General features: G+C 48.6%; 1 protein-coding gene across 5 annotated transcripts in view; it reads right to left on the minus strand.

Moving 5' to 3' along the window:
* NECTIN2 (nectin cell adhesion molecule 2) overlaps positions 1-22,202 on the minus strand; it is a 32,331-nt gene that overhangs the window by 3,538 nt on the left and 6,591 nt on the right. For 3 of the 5 annotated variants that reach the window (XM_021003612.2, XM_021003610.2, XM_078145882.1), the window contains exons 2-6: positions 19,401-19,781; positions 18,267-18,563; positions 17,934-18,051; positions 16,550-16,698; positions 10,755-10,914 (exon numbers count right to left, since the gene is read on the minus strand). In XM_021003612.2, the coding sequence (XP_020859271.1) occupies positions 10,755-10,914; positions 16,550-16,698; positions 17,934-18,051; positions 18,267-18,563; positions 19,401-19,665 (989 nt within the window). In that variant the 5' untranslated portion in view covers positions 19,666-19,781. Of the gene's footprint in view, positions 1-4,795; positions 5,719-10,754; positions 10,915-11,919; positions 12,780-16,549; positions 16,699-17,933; positions 18,052-18,266; positions 18,564-19,400; positions 19,782-22,202 lie in introns of those variants that run through there. The other 2 variants (XM_021003613.2, XM_021003611.2) reach the window with 2 other exon arrangements.

Consider the following 22,202-nt stretch of genomic DNA (forward strand, 5'->3'; position numbering starts at 1 on the left):
GCTCTCAGGTTCTCTATGTATTTTTTGGTCCTCTAGAAATCCACTTCACCAAAATGGTTTCTCTTTATGCCTAAATTAGTATTTACTTTTTGATAGCCTTCTGTCCCTCCTGGACCTCCCCCAAAAGAATATTAGGCCGTGGGACCCTCCCGATCCTTCCTCAGAGCTCTGTGGTGTATGTCAGACTATGCCCGGTTTTCCTGCCACAGGCTTCGGGAGGGAGTGGTCACTCCCTCTAAAGTTCCTGAAATGTCTAGCCCAGAAACCAGATCTTTCTTGTTGGCAAGAAGCAGATCCAGAGTAGAATTTCTCAGGTGGTTCTTCTACCTTTAAGTGGACCATTATAGGAGATCAGGAAATGAATTCTGCTTTAGGTATCAAGGGCGCTGGCAGATGCATCCTCTACTGCATGCCTGCCCAGCCTATCCCGTGGTCAGGGTGTGGGCCCCACCTCTGGGCTCTTTCTGCCCAGGTCATCTGGACCCTATTCCAGGGATCTTCTGCTCTCATTGACCTTCACCCAAATGCCCCCTGTATGTTGCCTCTGTTTGATTCCTGCCTTTCTGTATCCCCCTCTAACCTTGTTCCTTCTGAGTCAAGTAGCTATGTTGAGAACTGAATTTTGCTCTAGGACCTCATCCTAACTCTCAGTGATAGAGGTGGGTCAACTTTGCCTCCTCACACGAGTATGGGCCAACTGAGGCCTTGAGGTCGGCATCTTCTCTGCACCTCAGTAGTCTTAGAGAGCAGTCTTGTCTACTGGGAGTGTAAGTGACTTGTCCAGGATCGCATGGCCTATATGTGTCAGACGGGAGCCTTGAACCCAGGTCTTCCTAGAAGACTGTATCCCCTGTGGCAAGCTGCCTTTCTGTTAGTGTTGCTGAATGAAGCAAACCCACTGTTAGGCGTGCTGCGTTCCTGGCCAGGACTCATTCCTCTCTTCATCTGTGGTCCAGGATTCCAAATCCTCTTTTTCAGACCCCACCTTCTTACCAGCACCCCTAACGGAACTTCCTCAACAGACTTCCCTGGAATACTTTTCTAAGCCTTCCCTGTGGCATGGGGCAGCCGCAGCGGCTCCCCACACTGACCTCATGCCAGCTCCATGGAGGTCCCCCTGGCAAAGGGTCACTCGTCACCATGACTTCTCTGGGGGATCCACAGATCTCGTTAGTCTACCTTTCCCATCCATCTTCCACATACAAATCAATGTTCCTAATGGGCAGGTCTGACCATATCACTCCTCTGCTCAAGAAGCTTTAGTGGCTCCCTATGCCTCCAAGATAAAACACAAACGCTTGTATTTAGCATTGAAAGCCCATCATAACTTGCCTTCAGCCTACTTTCCCCCTCATGCACTCTAGGCAGCTAGGTGGTGCCATAGTACAGAGTACTAGGCCTGAAGTCTGGAAGACTTATCTTCCTGAGTTCAAATCTGGCCTCTGACACTTTGTAGCTGTGTGACTCTGGGTAAGTCACTTCACTCTGCGTCATTAAATAAGCTGGAGAAGGAAATGGCAAACCACTCTGGTATCTCTGCCAAGAAAAGCCCAAATGAGGTCAGAAAAAGTTGGTCACGACTGAACAACGTGCATGCTGTGTTACAGCTAAACCGACTTACTGTTTGCCATACGCAACATTCTGTCTCTCACCTCTGTGCCTTTGTGTAAGTCAATCAGCAAATATTTGTAAGATGCCTTTTATGCTCCAGGCAATATGCTAAGAGATGGAGATACAAAGAAAAGCAAAACCAGTCCCTTCCCTGAAGGAGAGACAAATGTAAATGTTGCATACATGCAATATATACATATATCTCATATACAAATGATACATACTGAGCTTTAGAAGGGAAGACACAAGGAGCTGGAGCTGGGGGAGGGAGCAGGAAAGGCCTCCTCCATAAGAAGGCATTGGAGCAGAGTCTACAGCAAGCCAGGCACCTGGGGGGGGGGGGAATGGCCCAGGGACATGCGGTGCTCAGGGCTCTGCAGGAAGAGAGTACTGGGGAGGGGGAAGACTACAGTCTAGGAACTCTGGAAAAGTAGGAAGGAGCCAGTGTGTCCAGGGCTGTCCTCTTGGTGCTCAGGTCAAGGGCCACTCGGCACAAGAACTGGTAGCCCTCTTCACCACCTGCCCAGAAATTCCATTTGGACTCACAAAATATACATCTGTGTACACATGGCTTACCCCACAGAAGCAAAACTCGAAGGAGGAATTGTCTTGGTTTTATCTTTGTCTCCCTAGCGCTAAGCACAAATGAATTTAATTTCTTCTTGTTTTTTGAGAACCACTCTGTTGCTTCTGCTTTCCTGGCCTGTGAAGGGGTATTGCCCAAGAGTCTTTTTCTACTTTTCCAGGAAAGAGAACAGCCTGCCCTTTGCCTGCATACAACAGTCATTGCAAAATTGTCCCTGATTAAAACTAGAATCTGAGGGGTGCTGTAGATGGCCTCTTAGGCAACTCTGGCACGGCTGAATAAATAATGGCGTAGGAACATGAAGTAGCATTGTTGTGTCCTAAGAAGTGATTCCAGGGAATGCTGGGTAATATAGACTGATAGAGAGCAAACAGATTACCCAAGGACAACCACGCTGCAAAGAAACAGACGAGTGCTGATCAGAGCAAGGCCCAACTCTGCCCATGGATGACCTGGCACCTACCTCTGGACAGAGAAGGGGCAGAAACTGACCCTTGGGGACATAACCCACTGTGAGGCTTCTTCTTGCTTGACTGTCCTTAGTAATTATAAAGCTGCATTTTCCTGCTTTCAGTTAATTAAGGAAATTTGGGGGGTGGGGTGGGAATAGCAATAAGGAAGAAAAAAGAGGGGGCCAATGCAGCACTTTAAAAAAGCACAAAGATGGGGCAGCTAGGTGGCACAGTGGATAGAGCACTGGCCCTGAAGTCAGGAGGACCTGAGTTCAAATCCAGCCTCAGACCAAACACTTGACGTTACTAGCTGTGTGACCCTGGGCAAGTCACTTAACCCCAATTGCCAAAATAAAATAAAATAAAATAAAAAAGCACAAAGAAGGGAACAGAAGGATATTGGGAAGGCAGCACAGACAAGGACAGCTTTGAAAGTAATGGATAAAACTGATTATATACTTATAATGGAGATTCATAGTTTCATAGAGAATTCTGCTTGTATTTAGCTGTGTCTATGGAAATGCCCTTTTTGGGTGTTAAAAAAAAAATTCCAACAGGCTCACTTTGCTCTTTGTAGCCATTACAAATGAGACCTTCAGTTCTCATTTTCTGTGTCTCTAGCTCCCCCACAGAATAGATCAAGGCACATTCCAGAGCTGTCACCCTCCTTTTTATCTTTTTAGTACCCTATAAAACTTAGATAAACACATTCCACTTTCCCCCCTCTTCTCAGGAATCTGTGATCTCATTTACTTCTTCATCTCAAATCTTGCTTAGGCTCCTCAGTTTACCCTTTCCTTTGTTCTCTTTTCCTCTGGTTCTTCAGCTCAAGCCTTTGACCTCCTTAAACGTGAAGCCTTCAGCTTCTCAAAGTCTCCCAAATTTACTTTATCTCCCCTCATCCCTTTCCAGCCAGTCAATAAACATAGCACCTACTCTGTACTGGGCTATGATTACAGAGTGGCAGAAATCTGAGGATGGGGGTGGGGGACCATGAAGACAATGTGCAAATGATGTATAAACAGGCTATCTAAAGGATAAATTGGAGTTAATCAACAGAGAAGGTGCTAGGATGAAAGGGGATCCTGAGGATTCCTGCAGAAGATGGGATTTTAGCTGGGTCTTAGAGGAATCCAGGGAAGCAGGGAGGCAGAGATGAGGAAGGAGAGGCTTCCGGCCATGGAGGGACAGGGAGTGAAAATGCCTGCAATCAGGTGATGTAAGGAGGTCAGTGTTACTGGATGCAGAGGGTGTGATGTAAGAAGACAGAGATGGGGTACCAGGATATAAAGGGCTTTGAATACCACACTCAGGATTTTGTGTGTATTTGGATACTGGAAATGATAGGTAGTCACTGGAATGGATTCAGTGGTGTGTGTGTGCTTTAGGAAGATCATTTTCAAAATTCCAAAGCCCTTCAGTCACCTTGAAAATTCCCTTTTCTTATTCATGCTAAATGTTTCTCTCAACCTTCTAAAGCTGTACACACCGCTTAGCAGGTTCCCAGTCTAGTAGTCATTTCTGACTCATCTGCGTATAATCAGACCATTACCATTTTTTAAAGCAAAGATAAAAATCAACAGCAGGTGAGGAGAAGGAGAAAAGACATGGTATGGGACTGGGCCTATTTAAATAGGCTGGATTGAAGTTGATTCCAAAGTTGAGAAAATAAAATATTTGACTAGACTATTACTATTTCCTTAGAAAAAAAAATTTTTTTAAACTGATGTGAGAGTAAATTTACAATGAAGAGACCCAAAGAGCCTGGAAACAACCAGCCAGCAAAGGATCTCTTGGCCAAGTAGAGAAATATGACAAAGGAAACACTGGTTTGGGATGTAAATCCATTAGCAGAATCTTATTGAGGAGAGTGAGAGACTGCTAAAAAAGAAAGTGAGAACTAATAAAGGTGGGGAAACAAACCCAATGAAACTACCTCATAGTGAGGAAAGAAGAGGCATGAAACTGGAAACCCAACAGATGAAAAGATCTATCAAGACTTCGCTAACCGACTTTTGCTTTCATAGTGGAATGAAAGTAGAACTCAGCATCATACAGCACACCTGTTGTGCTACATGAAGAAATGGAAACGTGATATTAAAAACAAACAAACCCCGAAACCAGAATAATTGGACCAGACCAAGAATACAGAGAAAAAATGTATTTTGGAGGTGATACAGTTTTCAGGGTGTTGAGGGATAGGTGCCTGAAAGAGGAGGCTATCAGTCATGTGACTATTTTAAAAAAGCATTTGATTCAGGAGAGCAAAAGACAGCCATGAAGGGTCTTGGATGTGAAGGTAGAAAAGGCAGTAATGAGAACTAATGAGAAAGCCGGGGAAAGGATGTGTAACAGACAGGTATACACAAAAGCAATCCGTGTTGGAGGAGACACAATTCTCAGGAAGTTTGGGGTTTAACTCACAAGGTTTCTGAAGGAGAGGAAGATTGAGGGGGAAAAATTCAGGCACTAATAATAGCAGACCACATCTTTACCATCATACCACTTGATCTAGAGATATAGATCTTGAACTGGGACTTTGTGCCAGGGCCAGGCTCAGCCCTCTGCTGCACTTTTCATTGAGTGGCTTGGTCCTGACTGGGGACACCTGGGCTCTTACGCTGACCTTTGCCCCCCTGGATCTTTGAGGGTCAGGGCTCTCTCTCTCTGGCATCACAAGACTAGGGGTCTCAAAGAGGCTAGGCATGATGGGTCCTAGTCCAGGTGCTGCCTGCTGCCCTCCTTGGCACCTCCAAGGTTCCCACCCTGAACTTCCTTGGAGGATCTGCCTTGCTTTTTTGCTTTTTCCTCCTCGCTTCTAGGGTCGCATATCTCTGCCAGAGAACTGGGAGCGTGACATATGTTGGTACTTAGGGGCCACCTTTCCAGTTGCCCTTGGACTTCTGGCTGACCTGCTCTGCTGTTCTGGGGTGGGAGAAGTTGCTGTAATTTCTTATTGGATTTCCTGATCGCTGTTGGGTCTGTTGTGAATTTCAGAGTAGTGCTGAAGATTGCTTATGGGAGCTGGGTGGTCTGTCTCCTGTTTAGGTAGTCATCTTGAGTGGAATCCTGAGATGAGAATACAAGATGTCACCTTAAGGACTCTTCCAACGAAGTGTTTCCCAAGTAAATATAAACATTATGTCAGATTCCTTGAAAGATATTACAATAGAGATGAATTTGAACTTCTGACCATTATCACCTGGTGAAATATGTCATGGGGAGGCTTTCTGGGAGATCTGATCACAGAGACCAAAGTGAAGAGGATTTCCTTGTTTCCAGATAACACTATATTGGTTGTACTAAGCCAAGAAATATTGCAGAGTCTAGGGAATCTGTAAAAATGCTGATTGAGACAATTAATAGCTTCAGGAAAGTTGTAGGCTACAAAATAAACCCTCAAAACCCAGCATTTCTATATAATAATAATAGTAATAACGAAAGCCAAGAGACATTAATATAAAGAGAAGTCCTATTCCAAATAATTACAAAATGCATGAAATATCTGGGAATCACTCTACTAAGGCATAAGAAGAATTTGTATACATTCAATTACAAAGTGCCCGCAAAAGACAACTTAAATAACTGGAGGAATATTCATTGCTAATGGATGGGCTGTGCCAATATAATAAAAATGGCAATACCACCAATACCAATTAAATCATCAAAGGGATACTTTATAGAACTCAGTAACATTATAACAAAGTTTTGTTTGGAAAAATAAAAGATTTGGATATCAAAGGAAATAATGAAAAAAGATAGAGATGAGCTACTAGACTTCACACTCATCAAAATAATCAGATAATGCTTTAAAAATTAAAAAGGTATAGAATAGAAAAGATAGGTGATAAAAATAAAGGAACTTAATCCTGTCTTCAATAAATTATGTTGGAAAGAACTCTATTTAATAAAAAACTGCTGGGAAAACTGCAAAGGAGTCTGATAGAAATTAGGCTTAGAGGGGGCAGCTAGGTAGTACAGTGGAGAGAGCACTGCCATTGGATTCAGGAGGACCTGAGTTCAAATCCGGCCTCAGGCACATAACACTTACTAGCTGTGTGACCTTGGGCAAGTCACTTAACCCCATTGCCTAGCCAAAAAAAAGAAAAAAAGAAAAAGAAAGAAATTAGCTTACAATACCATCTATATTCCACAATACATTCTACATGGATATGAGATGTTAATATTCAAGATCATAAGAAAAAATTAGAAGAGAAGCAGATCATATTACCTTTCATAGCTGTGAGTAGGAGATGTATTCATAACCAAAGGATAAGAAGATAAAATAAATTATTTTAATTACATGAAACTTAAAAGTTCCTGCACAAACAAAATTAATGTACCAAGCATGAGAGAATGAGTCAAATAGAGGAAATATCTTTGTACCAAAATTTTTAAATAAAGGTTAGATATCTCAGCTACATCAACAATTAGCCAGCAGAACAAAAGCCATTGTCTGACAGTGAAGGTGTCAAGGGATGATGAACGATTACGAACTCTTAGTAACTACGAACAATACTTCCAATCGCTGCTAAGGGAACCGCAGCAGCCCTCGGGCTTCACCTCACACCCTACAAACCAACAGACTCGAAAGATGGGAATAGTCAGTCTGGGAGAGGTCCTGGGAAGACAGGCACGTGGGTGCAATGCTGGTGAAGCGATGAATCGGTACGGACATTTTGGAAAGTGATCAAGTGACGAACGTCCCCACGTACCAAAATAGTTACACCAATACTTTTTGTGATGGCAAAGAACTGGAAAGTAGATGCCCGTCCATTGGGAAATGGCTAAATAAAGGGTGGCACATGAATGTAGTGGGATATTACTGCGCTGTAAGGAAAGGGGACCACAGAGGGAATACGTGAACTGATGCAAAGTGATGTAAGCGGAGCTGAGAAAACAATATATGACATGACTACGGCAACGGGAGTGGAAAGAACGACTACTTTATGTCTTTAAAAATAACTATCTGTGGCTCTCTGGAATGGGGAGGAAGGGATGCTGAGAGAAATTTTGGTTATGTAAAAAAATAGGGCATCAATTAAAAAAAATGTATTTTTAAAAAAGTGGACCACAAAAGGAAGCACTTGAACAGAGAGAAATTATTGCAAGAAACCCCTGGATGGGATCGATAATACCTCAAAGGAATTTGGTCTCCCTGTCTTCACAGGAAGAATAGGTCGGTGAAAAATGCTTATTTTCAAGACCGTGAGAGGCACCTAAATGGACAACCTAAGTACTGTGCTGGGGGGCAGCTAAGTGGTGCAGTGGATAGAGCACCAGCCCTGGAGTCAGGAGGAGCTGAGTTCAGATCCAGCCTCAGACCAGACACTTGACACTTACTAGCTGTGTGACCCTGGGCAAGTCACTTAACTCCAACTGCCTCAAAAACAAACAAACAAAAATGTGTGCTGATAGATCTTGGAAAGACAGAAAATGGACAGTGGTTTGGGCTAACTTGTTTGATTAAACAAGAGGAATTAAGTGGATCAGATTAGGAAATTGCATTGCTGTCTTCCCAACCTCAATACCAGTATTCTTCTGGCGGTAGCGTATGGCTGAACATCACTGAACGCTATATAGCAGAGGCGTCAAACGTGCATCCCACCACTCTGTAGCGTGACCTGAACCAGATTAAAATACAACCGGGAAACATTTAACAAAATAAATAAAAATACAGCAAAACGTATATAACATTACATTTTAAAACCACAGCTCCAGGTGGCCCACAGAGAGCCTTACGTACGGTGTAGCAGCCCCCATTTCTGTATGAGTTTGACGCCCTTGCTATGTAGTATCCAAAGATACTACATAGAGATGTTTTAAAAAGGAGGCCTACTCTAAGGGTTGTGTAGGGGGAAGGGTGGACATGGAAATAACAGGCTCCATGTAAAGGCCCATAGAGAAGAGTGAGATATGGCAGGAGGCGCGCGGCCTACTTCTGGGAACAGCCACATTGCCAGTATAACAATATTAGCTGATGTTATTTATAGAGTGCTTAAAAGTCTGCAAAGTACTTTCCATACATTATCATAGGATAGCCCTGGTATTCTCTCCATTTTGCTGGTTAGGTTTCAGAGAGGTCAAGTGATTTCCTCAGGGTTACACAGCTAGTAAGTATCTGAGGCAGTATTAGAATGAAAGTCATCCTAATTCCCAAATCCCATTAGATTTGGTGCCAAGTATCCAACAAGCTGTGGAATAGCAATTTTCAATGAATTGAAGATGTGGGTTTCCCAGAGGCCCACGGAGAGGGGCATATTGGGAACAGATTGGTCAGAAGCAGTCTCTGGATGTGTGGGCTAATCATATTAGAGAATCACAGAATGTTAGCAGGGGCTTTGGCAGCTATCTTAAAAGAGTCCTCACCACACCAGATTAAGCCACTACCTGAAAACCTCCAGTGAATGGTAGCCCTTGACCTCCCAAGGTAACCTGTTCCATTTTGGGATGGCCTATAATTGCCCCTTTGCAATTTCCACCTACTGTTCTTGGCATCTTCCCTCTGGGGAGGGGACCTCGAATCCTTTTTCCACATGCCAGAGCCTTGAATGCGGGCATCACGTCCCATCTCCCGCAGCCCCCTTTCCCCAGTCTTCTCTTTTCCAGGAAACAAAGGATAACGAGTAGACAGATAGCCTCCGTGCTCTGCGGCTACCCGTGTGACGTTAGGCAATCTGATTATGTAGAGCCTGGCTGTGGAGGATTTATAGGAGGATGTGAGATGAGAAACTGAGAATGAGTTATGGTCTCCACTGCAGGAGTGAAGATCCCCTGGGTGAGCTCCAGCAAAGCACAGACTGCCTCCTGACTTGAGTAGACATCTCTGGCCAGATGTTCTCTTGCCGTCTCAAACCCAGCATGTCCAAAACATCATTTACTTTGCCCCCTGAGCTTGCCCTCTCCTCCAGGCTCCCCTTCTGAAGACACTGCTATCCTACCCACCCTGTTCGTGACTTTGGAACAGACCGTGGCCCTTCCTTTTCTCTCATCTCCCCGAAGCAATCAGTCATCACATCTTGTCAACAAAATCACCACATCGGTCACACTGGTTCTCATTTCTCTAACTCCCACAGTTGAGGCCTGAATTCCTTGGGGTCTGGACTACTTCAGTAGACTAATTTTCCTTCCAGCTTCTTCTCTCTCTAAACTACCCTCCACAGAACTGACAAGTCTTTGTAAGGTTCAGGTCAGTCTATCTCACACACCCCATTCCCCCATTCAAAAAATTCTCATCAACTCTGCTGCTTCTAGCATAAAATACAAGCCCCCAGTCTGGTCGTCCAGCGCCTCTCCTTTTAAATCTTATTTCACATTCTTCCTCTCACACAATCTCCCTCGTAGCCAAGCTGAACCTAGTAGTCCTAAGCCATAGACTTAACATTGCACCACACAAGCCATTTCCCCCATCAGAAACACACACACTTCTCCTCCTTATCTTCTGGAAGGCTTCCCTCAGGTCACAGGGCTTCTGTGAAGTTCCCAAGTAGTCAGTGCTTTCTTCCTCCCGCAAATTACTTTATATTTCCTCATCTGTATGGATGCTGTATCCTCTCAGTAGAATGTTAAGTTCCTTGAGGGCAGGAACTTCTAGTTTTGCCTTTACACCCCCAGTACCTAGCTCAGTCTTTTTAATAAATATTTGTTGAATTGGACCTAAGATGTCAGAGCTGGGAAAATTCTTAGAAACCTGATTCATTTCATTTTACACTGTTATTGTTCAGTCATGTCCGGCTCTACATGACCCCATGAACAAAAAGTCCATGAGCTTTTCCTGGCAAAGATACAGGAGTGGTTTACCATTTCCTGTTCCAGTGACCCCATTTTACAGATGAGGAATTGAGGTAAAGAGGGATTAAGTGACTTGTCCAGAGTCATGCTGCTAGTTTAAGTGTCTGAAGCCGGATTTGAACTCAGTGCTCTATCCACTGTATCACCTAGCTGCCACTTTATACTAGGGGAAACCAAAGACAGAGAAGGGAAGGGACTTGCCTGAGGTCATAAAGGGTGTCATTCTTAGAACCAGGACTGGAAGCCAAACCAGGGCTTTCCCCACCATACTTCACTCCCCCTTACCCCCTTTACTTTCCCTTAGAGTCACTCACTCATCTTCTTCTTCTTCAGGTCTTCTGTGTAACTCTTCCTCCTTCTGCTGTTGCCGGCAAATCAGGATAGCGGTGGCAGCCACGGCCAGAGCAATAATTGCTGCAATAATGCCACCAATGATACCACCCGTGGCACCAGCACCCGCTGTATCAGGGGACTCTGCCAGAAAGAGAGGAGGAGAGTGAGGTGGCCGTGGCGGGAGAGGGGGCACCGAGGAAGGCTCAGTCCCTCCTCTCCCCCAATTCACTCATCTCACCTTCCTACTTCTATCCTGGCTCACTGGGTGACCTTAGATTTCACTTACCCTCTTTGCTCATCATTTTGCCCATTTGTAAAGTGGGCTGGATTGGACCATCTCTAATGTGCCAGCTCGGCCAGTCTGTGTTCTTAGGTCTCTACTTGGACCTGGCATTTGAATTTCACTTTAATATAGAATCAGGAAGCCTAGCTTTCCACCCCAGAACTGCCTGTGACTCACCATTTGTGACCCTGGGCAATTCATATTATCTTCTGGGTTCTCCCCAATCCCCCTTCCCTTCCTCTTTTTCTTCTACTTAAAGAGCCAGGGTCCTAAAAGAAAAATCTCCCCTCCCCCTATTTCAGGAGCTTGAGCTAATAGGACCTTCCTGCCCTGAAGTGAATCATTCAAAGTCCCCTCTGCCACCACCCTGGCATGACTTGGGAGAGAACAGAAAGAAAGACAAAAGGAGGGAGAGGTTGAGCAGTCTCTGATGCATGTTTATAAAAGGGGAAGGAGGATAGGAAGCCACCACCCTTTCTCAGGGATTCCGGCATCTGCCCTCCCCCACTGTCATGGGCCCAGGTGTCTAGACACCCCCTTCCCGCCCCCACCCCACATCACTCCTCCAGGGACTCAGGCATCCAGCCACCCTCCTCTTCCCAGCAGGTTGCATTTTCTTAATGAGTCCCAGGCATCCTGTCCCCTCCTTAGGACTCCAAGGCCTATTCAAAGAATCAACAGTGACCCAAATGTCTGGCCCACACTCCTCCTTCCAGATATCCAAGTCCACATCCTCCCTAACTCAGGGATGCCCCCACCCCCACCCCCAGAATCTAGCCCAGCAACCCTCATTCAGGGACCTGCAGATCTGCACACCAACCCCTCCCCCGGCTTTGGGAATGGGACAAATCACAGAACTCCCCTTCATTCTTCCTCAAAGGTCCTTTATTGAACCCTTGGGAGGGGGATGGATGTGGGGGGGGGAAACCCTATATGAAAATATAGTCTCTTTGAGTCTCCTCCCCAGTCTCCCCTGGGGTGACAAAACAGAGAGGGTGATCTAAAGCTCCCCTTTCATATCCTATTTTGTTTTGAGCGCAGGAGGTAGAGAAGCCAAGTCCAATGTATTAAGTGCACCCCCTCCACCCTCTCCCCAACTTCCCCAGGTCCCAGTCAGGGCCCGCCTCAAATTCCAGGAACCAAGGGGTGGCAGATGAGCTCCTGCGTCTTTCCAGTCTGACCAGCCCATCCAGTGTTTCCCTCAGGTTTCGGATCCCTGAGGAGGTAGGAGGAGGAGAGGTGTATGTGTGTGATTGCTTGGCCCCAGTCCAAGAGGGTGTGCATGATGGCGTGAGCCAAACTCAGGTCTCTCCAGGGGAGTAGGAAGTAGGTATGTCCTGGTGTCACACATAGACTGCCCTCCGGGAGATGAGGGAGCCGTCCAGCTGGGACTCCATGTCATCCTCAGCCCCTGGTTGGGGCAGCATGAGCCCTCCCTCTTCCTCCTCCTCCTCCTCCTCCTCCTCTTCCTCCTCCTTCTTGGTTGGACCAGGGCCTGGGGGGGCCCAGAGGACTGGCCCCCCATTGCCGAAAACCTGGGTCTTGGGGTCATAAGAGCCACCAGCTCCTCCTCCTCCTCCTCCTCCTCCAGGGCTCTTCCTTCTCCGTCTCCTCAGCAGAATGAAGGCCATGGCCCCCCCGGCCAAGAGCAGCAGCAGCAGGGTCCCCCCCACGGCCCCCCACACCACTGCACCTACATCTCCTGTCGAGGCCCTGGGGGTGTCTGGGGAGAGAGAAAGGGGTAGACAGGGGGGAGAGAGAGAAAAAAAAAGGAGACAGGGTCAGGAGGGGGAAACAACGGGACACGGGAGCACATGAGGGAGAGGACATGGGGCCCTGGGGAGAGGAGAAAGGAGGCAACTGGGACTAAGAAAAAGGAGAAGGGATGGAGGGTGGTAGAGAAGGCAGGGAGCAGAAAGCTTGTTTGGGGAACAGAGAATATGATGTGGGAGAGTAGAGAAATAGAAGAAATACTGGAGGAAGAGAAGGCAGGAAAGAGGAGAAGGTAGGTTTGAAAGGAAGAAAGGTAAAGGGTAGGAAGGAGAAAGGTTGGGTGGGTAGTAGAAAAGAGATGTAAAAGCAGAATTGGAGGAAAGAAAAAGGGAGATAGACAGCATGGGGGAAAAGGGACAAAGAAAGGAGTCAGCACAGGGTGGTGGAGAAGATGATAGAAGGGAGAGGGCACTAGGGCAGGAGAGAAGGGGTAATATGGAGAAGAGAGAGATTTTGAAGGAGGAAGACGAGAGAAGAAAGATGGAGTTGGGGGGAGGAACAACGGGATGGTACAACGTGGGTCAGAGGAAAGTAAAGAGAGAGGAAGGACCCTTGGCCATCACTTTCTCCCAGAGAGCCTCGGAGGCATCTACAAGGGAGTCAACATGACACCATAGCTCCCCTAGTGGCAGCCGATGCTATTGCATGCACAGTGCCTTAGAGGGGGAAGGGGTTTTCCAGAAGTTACAGCAGGTCAGGATGAGAGATGGGATTAGAACCCAGGCTTCTCGTGGTCAATCCAGGGCCCTTTCCACTGCACTGAACTTTTGGGGAATAGGAGATATACACAAATGCTAATGGAATGAAAGAGAAGGAGACCACCGGGGGAAGGAGGAACAGGAAGGATAAAGCTAGACGAATGGGAGGTGATGGAGCAGGCACCACGGATGCCAATCTTGGGAAGAGGCAGGAGGGAAGCGGCAATTGGAACGTTCACCCCCTCCCACAACATGCAACCCAGAGTGCACCACTCCTCTCCCCTCCCCCAATTCAGAGAGGCCAGCAAAGATGCCATCTAATCTGCTGCATCCCAAAGATGGCCCTCAGACACACTGGGGAGGGGGCTTGACTTCCAGAGGCCTCTTGGCAAGTATGACCTAGGCCTGTGTCTCCAGATTTAGGGAAGGGAATAAACACGTATATGGTATTTGCTAAGTTTGTGCCTGGCACTGTGCTAAGTGCTTTATGAATATTATCTTATTTGATTCTCACAACAACCCTGGGAGGCAGGTAGTGTTTTTAACTCCATTTTACAGTTGAGGAACCTTAGGCAAACTGAGGTGAAGTGACTTGCCCAGGGTCACACAGCTAGTAAGTGTCTGAGGATGGATTTGAACTCAGCTGTTCCAGACTCCAGGCCCAGCTAGCCTAGTTTGGCTGGGAGTTGTCAGAGTTCATAGAGCAATAAGATTGAAAGCTGGAAGGGCCTTTACGGGTTATATAGAAGTTTAGGTTATTTAGTTCAGGCTCCCTATTTTTACAGGGGGAAAAAGGCCTGGAGAGATGAAGTCACTTCCTTCTTACAGGTGGTCAGTGGCAGAGCAGAGTATTTGAACCCAGGTCCTTTGGGCACTGGAAGACCTTCCCCACTGCCCCAGGTTGTCTCCGCTGGGTGCCTGCCTCAGTCGATCCTATCTTTCTCTTTTGGCCCGTCTCACTCTGGCCAGGCCTACATCTCTGTGCATCTGAGGAAAGGGCCCAGTGACACCTGCATCTCCTATAGTATTTCTAAGTGAGTCTCTCCTACAAGCAGGGCTATTTGGGTCAAGTTTTTTAATAGCCAGATTTCTGAAAATGCATAAGACCACACACTTAAATTTAACCTGCACTATTAACATTTTCTCCATCGCTTAATAAATCGAACCCTGTCGTAGCATTTGCCAGTTTTTCTACTTCTTTTTCTATTTTTGGTGAGGCAGTCGGGGTCAAGTGACTTGCCTACGGTCACACAGCTAGTAAGTGTCAAGTATCTGAGGCTGGATTTGAACTCAGGTCCTCCTGACTCCAAGGCCAGAGCTCTACCCAGTGCGCCACCTGGCTGCCCCTATTTGCCAGGTTTTAAGGTGGAGCTCTCATTGGCTCCAGCACCCCACCGGTAGGGCTGTGTCTGAAGATGGGGGTATATGTATCCCTGGAGAAGTGCCTGTACACAGGTCCCTCCAGAGCTTTGGATTTCTACAAGTGTGTGTACGGCTGGGCATGTGGCTGTCTTTATGTGACTCCTCTTACATCTTTTCAACGTATCTCTGGGTTGTAGGTGCCGTCTCTGTGTGACTGGGGGTTCCTACTGACGTTTCCAAGTATTTCTGTTATAGGGGGCACGATAGGCCAGGGCTAGCCAAGGCCAGTCTGGTGGCTGTTGGCTGTATTTTCACTGCCTCAGCGCTGCCCAGGATGGTCTGCTTGGAGGACGCCTGAGGGAGGAGCCCCATAAGACTTTTTTACCCAGGCCAGTGGGAAGCTACAGCTATTAGACTGTAAACTCCTCAAGGGCAGGAACTGTCTTTTGCTACCTGGCGGCTCCAGCATAGTGCTTAACAGTTTATTAGGTGCTTCACGATGATTGATTGATTAAAATCCTTGGTCTTTGGCCCTCAGAGCCCACTAAGCCTTTATTTCAGGGAAAAATTAGCCTAGTCTGCACCCGGGAGAGACTTGGACCTTTTCTGCTCATACCGCAGGGGCGTAGCTTGGGTGATGTGATAATCTCTCCACGTTATGTCTGTGAGGGTGTGCCTTTGTGACAGCAATTCTGAATAAATATATTTCTCTGTGTGTGGTGTGTGGTGTGTGTGTGTGTGTGTGTGTGTGTGAGAGAGAGAGAGAGAGTGAAAGACAGACTGAGAGAAAGGGGAGAGGGAAGGAAAGAGAGGAGAGGAGGGAGAGACAAAATGGGAGGGAGAGTTTTCCCAAGTGAACGTTTACGTTTTTGCTCATGTCTGTAAAACTCGTTCCTTGTGGTTGTCTGCAGTGGGGTTTCTGTCCCTCTCTAGCTTCCCTCACTCATACCGAGTCATTTTCACTTAGCACTTCCTCTGTGTGGTCACTTGTACCCTTACCTCGGTAATGGTACCTGGCATGGGCCTGCGTTGGACGCGGGCCCCTTGGGCAGCATGGTGCTGGGGAAAGAACACTGCGTGTGGAGTCCTAGACCTGGGCTGAAATCCCACCTCTGTCATTCACTACCAGTGTGGCCTTGGATAAGAGGCCTCAGTTTCCTCCCCTATGAGCGGAGGGGGCTGGGTTCGATATCCCTAAGGTGCCTTTTGGCTCTGAGGGAAGAATCTGCTGAGAGAGAGGAAGAGGGAGACTTAGAGGACCCGTGAAGGACAGAGCCTGGCTCAGGGCTGGACTGCTGTTACATTTTTAATGCTCTTGCAGTCACAGCCTCTAGGAGGTGGGGGAAGAACTCATCCCAGTTCAGCCCAGCCCCAGGCTCCTAAAGCCAGGCCAAGAAAGACACAGGATGAATCCCTAAACCAGAGGAGAGGGAGCAGGGCAGGCAGCAGAAGGAGGGGTAGCTGGGCAGTCACCGGGCCTGGGTTCCAATACCAGCTCTGGCCTTGGTACCTCTGGCAGTGGGTCTGTGTGGGCATTTTGGATGGCATCTCTGAGTACCCTCAGGCTGTTCCTCCTTGTCCCACCTTTCATCCCTGTATGCCCCACCCCCCGAGCTTCAGACTGCCAGGTGAAGGCTCCCCACTCCCTACGGCCTCTTACCTCTAACTCGGATGGTCTGCTCGGCACGACCGGTACCCACGGCGTTGGCAACGCTACAGATGAAGGTGGTGTTGGCTGACTCATCTACTGAGTGAATAATGAGCCGGGGTCCCTGGGCCACAGCTGTTGGGGGGAGGAAGCCCATGGTGCTAGAGATGAGGGAAAGAGAGGCACTTGTGAGTGGCAGCCCCTCTCCCCCTCCCTCTGCCTCAGGTACTCTAGAATCCAGCCCCCCAGTCCCAGGTTCCCACGCCTCAGACCCAGGCATCTGGCCACCAGGTTCTGCCTTCCCGGGCGCGCTCTCCTCTCCTCTGCAGGGATTCAGGTATCCCTGCCAAAGTCTCAGATCTTCTGGGGGGTGAGGGAGGGGGTCCTTGATATCATTAATGGGACATTAACATCTAGAGAGGAAAACTTTTGACCACTAAGAAGAACCAGGCCCAGAGTGAACCTCACGGCCTTTTCTGAAAGGGTAACCGCACACAGAAACCAAAGTTGGATCAGGTATCTCATGCTACTTTCACAGAAAACATGGAAATACAGGGTTGGATGAAAGCAGAGGGGTGTGAGGTGGCAAACTCATTGAGTGGCTGGAGATCTCCAGTAGAGTGCCCTCGAGGTCTCTGTGGTTGGCCCCGGGCTGTCTGTTATTTGGGTAGAGGAACAGACAGCTATGTGCTGACAGACACATGTGCAGATAACGCTGCGTGCATCACATGTGGATGGACAGATAAAAAGAGACAAAAATACCTTAAAAGGCCAGAGCAGTAGATAAATGTCCTCCCTCGGGAGTCAAAAGAAATCAGCTTCACGAGCATAAGATAGGGGCCTTGTTAAGCATTAATCATTACTCTGAAAAAGATCTGGGGGTTCTGGTAGACTCCAAGCTTCCTACGAGTCAACAGCTACACAGAGGCCAAGAAGGCTAACGGCACATGGGGCTTCCAGAGCAGTTGTCGTGGCTAAGCTCCTCCCTAGTCAGACCTCACCTGGAGGACAAAGGTCAGTTCCAGGCACCAGCTTTAGAAAGCACACTGATAAGATGGAGAGCCAGTAGGGGAGGGTCTCCCTGGGGACTAAGGGCCTGGAGAAGAGAAGCAGTGGGGGAGGGGGGAATGAGAGCTGTCCTCCTGGTTTAAAGGGTGAGCTGACCTGTGATGGCCCCAGGGGGCTTGCCAGGAACCATGGAGGGAAGTTACAAAGGGGCAGATTTAGGTTTGGTAGAGAGGAAAGATTTCCCAACAGTCAGAGGTATCTTGCAGTGAGACAGACTGCTCCCTTCTGAGGATCTGCCAGCAGAGGCTGAAGAACCAGACAGAGTGGCTGGGGTTGAAGTGTGGAAGCAGGTGCCCCCTCCCAGCCCATCGCCTCAGCCAGGACTCACGTGCTCCACTCGTAGGCCGTGGGCTCAGGGTTGCTCTGGGCATCACAACTGAGGGTGGCCTCAACTCGACCAACAAACCAGTTGTCATCGTAGCCGGAGATGGAGACCTCAGGGGGGTCTAGGGGAAAGGGCAGGTAGAAAAGAAGGGTCTGGGCTCAGTGTAGCAAGGAGAGGGGAGGGCACTGCATGTGATCTTTTAGGGACCTGCAGACACAGACAGTACCCAGGGCTCAGAGCAGGAAGGGACTGGGGGATAAGTGGATAATATCTGTCGACTCCCGAACCTAGAAAAGACAGTAAGCAGAGGGACTATGGGAAGAGCAGGCCACTCACATTTCACAGAAAGGGTGAGGGGAATCAGGACAGGCTCTGAGAGGGTCTCGTGCTCCACCTTACAGGTGACCTTTGCCCCATCTGCTTGAGGGGTGGGCACCAGGGTGAAGCGGCTGGTGACGGTGGAGGTGCCAGTCACAGGCCCGGCTGTTCTGCTCTCAGTGCCTTCACCCAGCAGGGGAGAGAACCAGGAGATGCGGGCAGGCGGACGCCCCCCCGTGGAGACACATCGGGCCATGGGTGTTGGGTCCGGACCCAACGTCACCTCTTGGGACTCTGCATGGTTCTTTGGCTCAGCTGGAGGACAGAGAAAGGAGAAGGTGGTATTAAGGCTTTGGTCTTCCCATTTCCCACCTCTCTCTGTTCCAGATGCGGATGAATGAATGACTGAAAAAACTTAGCAAGCCCTTATTATGTGCCAGGCACAGCGCCCCAGTTACTAATGATGCTGTGCCCAGCAATGCTTGAAGGGTCCTTGACACACTGAACACAGAACATTGTGTGACTGGGCCAGAAGGGCTCTCAGAATGCATATGTCTGGGTTGGAAGAACCCTTGGCTCCTAGGATGCACACTATTTTTAGCTGTGAGAAGTAAGGACACCCAGAACACGATGGGGCCTTAGAGGAGGGCCAGGAGACACGAGTGCTCACTTCTCTTCAATAAGAGCAGCTGTGTTTGTTGACATCTTTGCAAATTCAAGGTCTGACATGTTTTGAGGTTTGACCTTAAATGATACAGGCCAAGTTTATTCTGTCTTGCAAAAATTATACTTACCATAAAAATTTGGCCAAGTAAGTAAATCTTAGACTGAGCAAAACTAAAAAACTGCTTTATCTATCACAACACAACATCCAGGATTTTGTGACACATCTGGTGAAATCTGTGGCCCCCTCTTTTGAAAACCACTGACCTAGAACAACCTTTAAAACCCAAAAGATCAGGACCTGGAAACACAGACTAGACCTCGTCATAGGTGGGAGGCCCCTTTGGACAGGAACCACTCACTCAGAAAGAGCCCTTAGGACACTAGGTCAGAGCTGGATTAGGCCCTAAAGCATGTGCCCCACCGTGCCACCCCCCCACCTGCCCTCTCTCCCCCCCCATCCCCCAGCCCAGCACCATGCCCTCTCACCCAGCACTCTGAGCCAAGTGGCTCCTTTACTGCTCCCCCAAGGAAAGGTAGCAAACTCGCAGGTGTAGTTGGCCTCATCCTCAGCCCTCAGCCCCTTCAACAGCAGGGTGGCGTCCCGGAGCTCCGCTTCAGTTTTCCCCGAGTTTCCAATGATGAACGACATACGCTGGTCATAGGGCCCTGAATTCGGGAAGCTGGCACCATGTGTGGGATGGAAAACGGCCACGCTCTGGCTGCCCCCGTACCTGTCCCAGCGGAGCCACATTACCTGGGACACCCGAATTTTAGGTTCCCCAGACTGAAGGTGGCAGGGGAGCGTCACCTCACTTCCCAGAAGGCCCCGAACCTCAGCTGGTATCTGAACTTGGACATTCTGGGCTCCTGGGGAGGAGAGAGATGGAAGCATTGAGAGGAAGCAGGGTCTAAAGCGAGGCAGTATTGGAGAAGATGCATTCCCTCGCTCAGGCTGTTGGCATCACTTCTGTGTCCGGCCTCGTGCTAGCTACTGAGTATGGCAGACAGAAGGAAGAGTCAGTCTTCAAGTTCAGGGGACCACCAACCAATAAACATTTACAGGGGCAGCTAGCTGGCGCAGTGGATACAGTACCGGCTCTGGAGTCAGGAGGACCCGAGTTCAAATCCGGCCTCAGACACATAACACTCACTAGCTGTGTGACCCTGGGCAAGTCAATTTAACCCTAACTGCTTCACCAAAACACCCCTCAAACAGATAAAAAATAAATAAATAAATAAACATTTACAAAGGCCTACTCTGGGCCAGGCACTGTGCTAAGTGCTGGGGATACAAAAATGCCCTCAACGTGCTTACAGTCTAGGAGACAGCAGGCAAACAGTGTACAAACAAGTTACCTGTAGGATAAACAGGAAATAATGAACAGAGGGAAGTCACTGGAATTGAGACAGTTGTGGAAGGCAAAGTAACACAATAGACCATTTGGGATGAGGCGAAGGGCCAACAATCAGAACGTGGGGAGCAGGCCATGGGACATGGGGTGGTGAAGCAGGCATCTGCTGGATTAGGGAGAAGTTCTCTGGGCACCAGGAACCTAGGAGGTTCTGAGCAGGGCAGATGGAGGTGAAGAATGTTGGAACTGGGCAAGCCCTGGTGTTCTCAGGTAACTTCCTATTCTATGAGCGAGCGGTGAAAATGAGGCCCACAGTGAAAGGGCTTTGCTCAGGTTCACCTAGCTAGGCTGCCATCTGATTCCCAGCCAGGGCCTCCCCTGACTTTTCCCTTTCTGTCACACTGTGGGACAGGGAACTCAGCCCAGCTGGGGAGCCAAGAAGCTCCAGGAAAAATGTGGCCGCACCCAGGCAACCTGTGCCCAAAGGGGGAGGTAAGGTCAGGAGGGAAACTGGGAAGTCAGAAAAGGGTTCCTTTAAGAGTTGGGAGCTATGGGGAAAACAGGGGGACTCAGGGCCTGGATCTGGGAGGAACAAGAGAAGATACAGCTGCATCTCTTTTTGTGTACTGCCAGGACCCAGGCATCCTGATCCCCGGCCCTGCCCATCTGGCAGGAAGCCTGCAGGCTGGGGAAGAGGGCTTCAATGGGCCAGGAAGGGTGTTCGGGGACCCAGCTGATACCCATAAACCTGTCACCAGTTGGGGCAGGGCCTCGAGGCAAGGGAAGCTGATGTCCCTGGTCTCCCCCGCCACCCCCCTCTCAACTGTGTGGCCTGGCCAGGGAAAAAGGCATGGTTTGCCAAGGTCAGAACTGGCAACCAGCCCAGGGAGAGAACGCCCTGGTGCAGGTGTGGGGGTGGAGGCTGGAGGCCTCGGGGATAAGGATGTTTGGGCCCCAGAGAGGTGAGACTGGGGCTACAAACCCCTTTGGTCTCTCATAAAGGGGTTGGGACTGGGGGATATGGGTCTGGATAAATGGGTGACTCGTTATGAAGAAAGGCCATGCATAGAGGCCTAGACCTCTGGGTCCCTAGGCAGGTAGGGACTTCAGCTCAGAATTTTAGATCCAGGAAGAAGCTGGGAGGCAAGACGCTTGGGTTCCCGCCAGACTGACTCCAGGGTTCCAGGTGCCCAGACTGTCCCTCCCAGCCTCCTAGTAAAATAGGGTCCCCCCCAGGGGTGGGGCAGGATGTAGGCTGAGCTCATTTAGCAAAAGTGCTTTGAGATCCCTTAGTTGCTGCTGGCTTAGCTACCTCATTAATTAATTAATTGCCAATAATAAGCATACTCCTGCCCACGCAGCGGAAATCCGGATGGAGGTGGGGTGGGGGCCCAGTGTGGGTCCTCATCAGTGGGAATCATCTGTCTCTGTACTTCTGTATGGCCCCCCATAGAGGCCAGGCCCTAATAATAATAATACTAATGTGAGCAGCTAGCATTTATATTATACTTGAAGATTCCCTAAGAATTTGACAAGGATTATCTCATCTGCTTGTCACAGCAACCCTATTAGATAGATATTCTTATCCCCACTTTAAAGATGAGGATATTGAGGCAGAGAGAGGTTGAGTGACCCTCCGAGGGTCACACAGCTAGGAAGTGTCTGAAGCCAGCTTCGAGCTCAGGTCTCCTGGGCTCCAGGCCTGGTCACCGTCTCTCAGGGGCTTAGCTTGCTTTGCTCCTTTTCTCATTTCTGCCTGCCACTCCAAGGATTTTGTTCCGTTTCCATCCATCCAAACTTGTGCCTCTCTCAGAAAATCCTAGATTTAGAGATAGGAGGGACGTTGGCTCAGCTGCTCTGATTGCCATCTTGTTGCAGATGAGGAAACTAAAGTCCCATTGGCCGTGAGGATGATGGGGGTCCTTCCACTGCCCCA

The sequence above is a fragment of the Phascolarctos cinereus genome, unplaced genomic scaffold (genome assembly GCF_003287225.1).
Source record: "Phascolarctos cinereus isolate Bilbo 61053 unplaced genomic scaffold, phaCin_HiC Scaffold_726;HRSCAF=1367, whole genome shotgun sequence".
NCBI lineage: Eukaryota > Metazoa > Chordata > Mammalia > Diprotodontia > Phascolarctidae > Phascolarctos > Phascolarctos cinereus.